The sequence below is a fragment of the Salvia splendens genome, chromosome 4, assembly GCF_004379255.2.
Source record: "Salvia splendens isolate huo1 chromosome 4, SspV2, whole genome shotgun sequence".
Lineage (NCBI taxonomy): Eukaryota > Viridiplantae > Streptophyta > Magnoliopsida > Lamiales > Lamiaceae > Salvia > Salvia splendens.
In genome coordinates this window covers 13,791,640-13,800,292 of record NC_056035.1, presented here as the reverse complement: position 1 = coordinate 13,800,292, position 8,653 = coordinate 13,791,640, and the positions used below count along the sequence as shown (strand labels likewise).

General features: G+C 37.5%; 1 protein-coding gene across 1 annotated transcript; it reads left to right on the top strand.

The window, feature by feature from the left end:
• Positions 1-7,010: 7,010 nt before the first annotated feature.
• On the top strand, positions 7,011-7,741 carry LOC121800223. The gene has a single exon (XM_042199806.1). It carries the CDS (start codon positions 7,047-7,049, stop codon positions 7,503-7,505), a length of 459 nt encoding a protein of 152 aa, XP_042055740.1. The 5' UTR covers positions 7,011-7,046; the 3' UTR covers positions 7,506-7,741.
• Positions 7,742-8,653: the final 912 nt, after the last annotated feature.

Below are 8,653 nucleotides of genomic sequence, written 5' to 3'. Positions count from 1 at the left end.
CCCTTAACTTTTTCTGCCCACTATTCTTTACAAAGTCAAATAATTTCTTAAAACTCGAGCCGGTCAAATATGAATATGACCCTTACTTTTTAATTTGATCCTTCAATAAATAGAAAATTTTACACTTCTTTTCATAACAAATTAAATTCTTTTAACTTAAAATTTAATCTTTAATAGATCGTTTTAATTGGACAAAAGTCCAAATTCTTTTCATAACAAATTAAATTCTTTTAACTTAAAATTTAATCTTTAATAGATCGTTTTAATTGGACAAAAGTCCAAATTTGTAACAATGACGAGTTGCCACTTAATGAGTGTTGAATGTGAAATAATGAATGAAATAAAAATGGTGCCTCCCAAATGGTAAAGAGGAGAAACGGTTTATTGGACGGGGAGGTGAATTCCAAAACTCTCAACTAAGATATCGGGACAGTTTCTATTTTCTCCTCCTCTAATTAAAGCTAAAAGAAATAAAAAAAATTAATAGAAGTGATAACTCAAATTCCTCTACTAAAAATATTGAAGAAAGTGCAATGAATTCAAAGCCCTAAATTAATGTCTTTGAACACGATAGAGAGTCTAGGGGTTGCTGCTAGGATTGTTGAACTTATCACGAAATGAAAACCTACGTCAGTTTGGATAATCGATGTTCTTCGTTACGTTGTTGTACTAGTTAGTTTTGGTTTTGGTAAAACCTATCAGGTTTTAATATGAGGATAAGAAAATATTTTAGTAGTATAATTTTAGAATAATATATTGATAAAAATACTTAATAAACTTGATTAGTACAATGATATAATTTTTACAGATAATTTTCTGTATACTATTCTATATATAGATTTAAAGAAAACGTCATCCATTATATAATTAAATATTACTCCTGCTCTTTTATTTTAAACTAGCTAGTTTTATTAATTAATAACTAATTAAAGCCCACCTTTTATTTAATCGAAGTTTCCAACAAATCTTACTAATGGTTTGCTTATAGATCAAACTTGACCCAAGAAATCCGTAGATTTATTATTGGTTTTCCAACCACAAATTTTTAAATCACTTGATCGTAATATCCATTATAGTGTGATTGTGTGTTCGTATAATTGTGTAATCAGTGGAATTAGTCTTAAATGGATCACCATATAAGATTCTAAACGAAGTCCAACAATTATTTCGATGGAACCGTAGCATAAATAGGTAAATGTGACTCTTTATGATTTAATTTTTGTTTTCACTATTTAAACCACAGTGGTTGATTAACTAGTTTGATTAGGAAAAGAAACAATGGTACGTAGAAAAATACAAATAAGAAGGTTTATCATCACAAAAGCAATTGCGGATAACATGGAGGATAAATAATTTTAAAGTTAGGTTTATCATCACAAAAGCAATTGCGGATAACATGGAGGATAAATAATTTTAAAATTAGGCAGTAATTTTTTAGGATTAGTTTAGGGTGCAGAGAAAGTTTATATTTTAAGGGGTAAATGTCAATTTTGGTTTTAAACATATAGCTAAAATATGAATTTGGAGCAAAACATTCACTTTTTGAATAACGGGTCCATAACAAATGAAAATGTTGTCGAAGTAGTCATTTTTTGACAGTACCGTTAAAAAACTAACAGTCAACGCTAATTAACTATATTTTAATATAATTAGAATATTAATCTATAATTAATTAAAAAAATTAAATTAAAAATTTTAAAAAATAAAAAAACTAGCCACCTTCTTTGTCAGAAAACCTGTCTCCACCAGCAGATCGGCGGCATAACCAGGGTACGCTCCCTTTCGGAAACGGATTTCCAGCTCCCGCCGCCGTCTTCGCCGGCATGGTGCTTAAGCCTCTCACTTTTCGACCCCGTCTCTAAAAATCAGAGACAAACTCCAAATTCACGACTCCCATCTCTCTCTCCTTCTCCTTCTCCTTCGTTAAAATTCTCTCCCCGCAGATGAAACTCGGCCCCACCGCCGCTATCGTTGCAGCTCCGCCAGTTCTCTTTCTTACGCTTATCCTCTCTATCTCCTGAATCCCAACCAATTCACTCTCTTTTATGCCTCAATTCCAGTGGCCGCCTCCGTCAGTCGCCTGCCTGCTCTTTTCCTCCGTCGTAGCCAGCGTGTGATGGCGCCTTACCGTCGCCCTCACACTGTTCCAGATCTGTCTCCCTCTCTTTCTCTCTTTTCGTTACAGCTCTTCCTTGTCTTTCTCGTTCGTTTCTCTGCTCACCGCTACACCCTCTTGGTTATGCCCCTTTGCAATCAGCACAACCACTTCCAAGCTCGCTCTCTCTCTCTGTGAATATTCGCCGGTGTGCGAGTTGTTGCTTCCATGAAGATTCACAGCTCACCGTCGAGCAGCTCATCCAGAAGGGGCTGCTTCCACCGTCGTCAGAAAATGATTATTAAACAGCAATCAAGACTTGTGGGAGTTAGAAAATGGGGGTAACACCCCGAGGTACCGTACACGTAGTGTCACGTATTCTGTCATCTTGATTACTCATGTATTACTCAAATATAAAACACATTATGCAAATCATGTAATTGTAGAGCCCATGTAGGGCAGGGTCACATCAAGTAAATCATTTGCAGGTACTAAGTATCAACATCACATCTTTTCTCACATTCGTCTATGCTTGACTCCTGAATTTCTCATTTAATCGCATATCCTTCACAAATCATATGGTTGGGGCTTAGCAATACTCGAACAATGGCCCAATGGACTAATACGAATCTCAGTTGCCTTGCACGATGGCACGGTGGCCTTGCATGCTAGTACGATGGTCTAACACAATGGCACGATGGCCTTACACGATGGCTCAATGGCTTGGCATAATGGCTCGATGGCTCGATGGCCTTGCACAATGGCTCAATGGCCTAGCACGATGGCCTGACATAATGGCTCGATGGCCTGGCACGATGGCTCTATGGCCTAGCACGATGGCTCTATAGCCTTGCACGATGGCTCTATGGCCTAGCACGATGGATCGATGGCCTTGTACGATGGTTCAATGGCCTGGCACGATGGCTCGACGGCCTGACACGATGGCTCGATGGCCTGGCACGATGGCTCTATGGCCTTGTACGATGGCTCGGCAGCCTGGCACGATAGCTCGACGGCCTGACACAATGACTCGATGGCTTGGCACGTCTCAGCCCATGGCCAAGCTTTTGGGCATAGCTGGCGCGGTCTGGCTGAGTCTCACCCCTCCTCCCACACCAAAATGCCCCTTTGGACCCGTCTCGGACACTATAAAGATCTTTTGCGTGATAAACATAAATTTCCAAATCATACGATTTTCATAGTTTTTCTTATATATTCTTTTTTTCTTATCATATAACAATTATAAACAACATTTCTTTATACTATCATGAAGTTTGAGACATTTCTTTTAGCTAATTCGTATCGAAAGATCATATTTAATCCAAAGCCTTGTACCAGGATATTATAATTCACCACTCCTGAGAGAAATTTTGTCCCGAAATTTCTAAAGGGTACATTTAATACATTTATGTGCTAGAATGAGATCCGTTCATAGTCCGTCGATCCCAAGCAAGAGTGTGAACCCGTTCATAGTCCGTCGGTTCACACATCTATATACTGGAATGGAATCCGTTCATAGTCCGTCGATTCCAAACCAGAGTGTGAACCCGTTCATAGTCCGTCGGTTCACACATCTATATGTTGGAATGGACTTCGCTCATAGTCCGTCGATTCCAAACCAGAGTGTGAACTTGTTCATAGTCCGGCGGTTCACACATCTATATGCTGGAATGGAATTCGTTCATAGTCCGTCGATTCCAAACCTGAGTGTGAACCCGTTCATAATCCCGGTTCACACATCTATATGCTGGAATGGAATCCGTTCATAGTCCATTGATTCCAAACCAGAGTGTGAACCCGTTCATAGTCCGTCAGTTCACACATCTATATGCTGGAATGGAATCCGTTCATAGTCCGTCATTTCCAAACTAGAGTGTGAACCCGTTCATAGTCCGTCGGTTCACCCATCTATATGCTGGAATGGAATCCGTTCATAGTCTGTCGGTTCACACTGTTCGAATCATATACAAATACACATATTCAACACCTATACATTCAAATCATATTCAGATACACATACACATATTTCATCATCTATACACAAACACATATTCATCACCTATACACATATTACTATATCTTATTATGACAAAACATTTCCAATACATATAACTCTATCTGTAATTTTTAACCTATCATCCTAAGAACGCCTAAACCTAGGCTCTAATACCAGCTTGTAACACCCCGAGGTACCGTACACGTAGTGTCACGTATTCTGTCATCTTGATTACTCATGTATTACTAATACAAAACACATTATGCAAATCATGTAATTGTAGAGCCCATGTAGGGAAGGGTCACATCAAGTAAATCATTTGCAGGTACTAAGTATCAACATCACATCTTTTCTCACATTCGTCTATGCTCCACTCCTGAATTTCTCATTTAATCGCATATCCTTCACAAATCATATGGTTGAGGCTTAGCAATACTCGAACAATGGCCCAATGGACTAGTACGAACTCAGTTGCCTTGCACGATGGCACGGTGGCCTTGCATGATAGTACGATGGTCTAACACAATGGCACGATGGCCTTACACGATGGCTCGATGGCCTTGCACAATGGCTCAATGGCTTAGCACGATGGCCTGGCACGATGGCTCTATGGCCTAGCACGATGGCTCTATAGCCTAGCACGATGGCTCGATGGCCTGGCACGATGGCTCTATTGCCTAGCACGATGGCCTGGAACAATGGCTCTATGGCCTGCCACGATGGTTCGATGGCCTTGCACGATGGTTCGATGGCCTGGCACGATGGCTCAACGGCCTGACACGATGGCTCGATGGCCTGACACGATGGCCTTGCACGATGACTCTATGGCCTTGCACGATGGCTAGGCATTCTGGCACGGTGGCCTGACACGATGGCCTTGCACGATGACTCTATGGCCTTGCACGATGGCTAGGCATTCTGGCACGATGGCCTCGACGGCCTGACACGATGGCTCGATGGCCTGGCACGTCTCAGCCCATGGCCAAGCTTTTGGGCATAGCTGGCGCGGTCTGGCTGAGTCTCACCCCTCCTCCCACACCAGAATGCCCCTTTGAACCCGTCTCGGACACTATAGGGATCTTTTGCGTGATAAACATAAATTTCCAAATCATACGATTTTCACAGTTTTTCTTATATATTCTTGTTTTCTTATCATGAAGTTTGAGACATTTCTTTTAGCTAATTCGTATCGAAAGATCATATTTAATCCAAAGTCCTGTACTGAGATATTACAATGGGTGTTTAGGTTTGAAGGGTGGTTTTTCTGGGCAATTTCTTCATAGGGTTTTCAATAGTGAATTGGAAGAGAATTCTGGGAGTTGAGGTAGCGTGTTCTTGCAGAGAAAATTAGGGTTCTTGAGATGAACGAGGAGAAAGAAAGATGGTTTGTACTAATTAAAATTCACTAATAAAGTCAAAATATCACTAATCAGGAGTTGACCGTCAGTTTTTGACGGAACCGTTAAAAAGGACCACTTCAACAAGAATTTCATTTGTTATGAACCCTTTTTTAAAAATGAATATTTTGGACCAAATTCATATTTTATCATATATTTAGAACTAAAATTAATCTGGACAAATTTTAAATTATGAATGCAGTAACATGGCTAATTTTAATTACTTGGATTGTTGGACCAGTGTCTCGTCTATCTACTATTTAATGCACTAAACATTTTCTTTCAATTTCCGCATCTTAATTATTTCCTCCTTCATATATATGATATAAATATATGAAGTTAATTTAAAAAAAAAAAATTTATTTTGATTAAAGTTGACACTGATTACGGATTTCACCTTTATACTTTCTACCGAAATGGGGTTAACATTGATTAATAGATTAAACATTAATGAACATATACTATATGCTTAATGAACTGATTTTAGCACACTAGAGAACTGAAATTAATCTACGTATAAATATAACCATCCTGCAGAGGAAAGAAATTGGTTCTGTCAAGATATACGAGAAAAAATATTTTTACAGTACATGATTATGGAGTTTAAAACAATTTAGGATAGATTGTTATGTACAAAATTATATTAAGTGAAAATAGTAGTTAGAGCAGTAGGTAGGAGTATAAAATAAAGAAGGATATAGAGATTGAAGATCAAGTGTTTAATAATATTGGAACAGGATCATATGCACTTTATGTATAGTTAGTTAATAGTATAAAATTGAGGTTTTTTTGTTGATCTTTAGCTGTTGTCTATATCAGAGCATGTTAGAGAGATGAGACATTGGTTTTGTGATATGCAGCGAAGAATATGGCATGTTTATCTCACCCAAAATCTGATTTTGATTCCTGAAGCCAAGCCGCAGCACTTGGGCCTCCCTATATTACTTTATGAGTAAAAGATATGAATTAATACATCAAATGCCAATTTCTAAAAGGGTAGAAATTAGAAGATGCCTTAGATTTCAAGATTCACTCTCAGTTATCATTTATCAAGTTTCTAAGATTTTCAGTGATAGTTTAATTCCCCTAATTTCTAACAGTGAAGGATTTGTCACTTGAATGATATGCCAATTGGCCCTTCATTTAAAATCACCTAAACCTAACATATTTAGCAAGTGAACCGCATAATTCATTTAGTATCTTTTTATATTATAAATTTGATGTTATTCTCTTTGTCCCATAATAGATATTATACTTTTATAACGACACGAGATTTTAAAAGATATTGTTTTATGTTTTATGTAGAAAGAGAAAATACATTTTTATATATTGATGTGAGGGAAAAAAGAAAATGTGATACATAAATTAAAAAAAAAAAAGAAGAAGGAAAGTGTGATTTAAGACCGATGCAGTATAAAAATGGAACTCACATTCGGCTGGTTTATAAAGTTAAGCAGTGTCAAATCAAAACATGGACGGACTTAACAATTTAGAAATGAAGATCCTCTATAAATTAAAATCCATCCCAACAAAACACATTCACCCACACCCGAAGAAAATGACTTCCCCTTCATCACAAAAAACTCTCAACTCCATCAATCTCCTATTCTCCATCAAACCTCCCTCTGTTTCTCACTCATCATCAATGAAGCTCAAAACCTTCATCTTCTCCCATCTCTACTCCAAAGCCAGATCACTCCTCCTCCAAATCTTCAAGAAGAAGAAGCAGAAGAAGCTCTATTTCAGCTCTTTCAGGCTGCATTATAACTGGTGTTCGTCTTCTCGGACTATATACTTCAATGATTATTACCCCAAGTCGCTCCGCTACGACATCGGGCCGGCTGGGGAGTGCACCGGAGAGCTGTCCAAGTACCTGCAGTGGCTGGAGGACCAAGAATCGTCCAATGAGATTGATAGGCTGGCCGATTTGTTCATTGCTGACTGCCATGAGAAATTCAAGCTGGAGAAGCAAGAGTCTTACAGATTATTTCAAGAAATGATGGCTAGAAGCGTTTGAATCTTCTATTTCTCTTTTAGCTTTTCCTTTTCATGTCATCTTCACTGGATTAATTAGGCTTTTCTCTTCTTCTTTTTGTGTGACATACTCCATAATTTTGCAATTCTAATTTTAACTATTTGCAAGTTCGACTTGGCATTTTTTTTGGAAATGAACTGACGAGCCTTGATTATGACTCGTGAGGTCCTCAAATTAAATGGATAATTCATATATATGTATGGAGAAATTTCATTTTATTGAGCTTACTCCGTATATGTTTTGAATACACAATTTGATTCATCATGTGTCCACAAAAATTTTAAAATTAGTAGTAGAAGCTTTTGCGCTTACTAATACTACTATATACGTTCTTTATTACTTTAATAAAGAAACTACCTTGTTGTTAACTTCCACACCCACTTTTAAGATTGAGGATGCTTCGCTTTTTCCCCAAAAAGGTAACTAGCTAATCAAGTAGAATGTCACCTTCATTGAAATTTGAAAATTCAAAACTATAGTTTGGCTGTCTTAATCTCATCTAACTCCCTTACACTACATATGTTCTGTAATCTATAATAACGAACTAGTACATCGTAGTGCATATATACTCTACGACATTGACGCAAAACTCTTAACAAGTGTTAGGTTGTAAAAATGGGCATGATGAGTTCGTCTAGCCGGGACCGAGTCTTGTCGGTCGGTCCCCCACCTTTGTCCCTTTCAGCTAAATGCTTTTTTTGTTACATACTAATGTGGGGTACATGAGGTTAAGCTGTGGTGAAAGTAATAAAATGTAAGCTTATCACGGGTTGTTGGAGATTAATTATACGGGATCCTTGTCATTAACTTAACTTTTTTTATGTTTCAAGTGACTTTATATATGTTTTTACCAACAACTTGATTTTTTCATATCATGATTGTGTTCGTAGCTCGTTTATGGATGTTACTTGCAATTGTGTTGGATGACGGGTAAAGATTGTGTGGTTCATGTTGTGTTGTAGAATCATTTGGTAATAGTAAGTTAGAGTAAAAAAAAAGGTTAAGAAAATGTTGGACTTCTATTTATTGTTGTAAGTCCTGCCATTTTAATAAGATGTAAGAAGGTGGCTTTTAGGAAATTAATTTAATTTAATGTAGTAAATAAAACTAATTTCGGCTAAGAACTCATG

Bases quoted from the DNA above. Each gene is read 5' to 3' on its own strand.
- LOC121800223 (XM_042199806.1), top strand. From the start codon at position 7,047: ATGACTTCCCCTTCATCACAAAAAACTCTCAACTCCATCAATCTCCTA.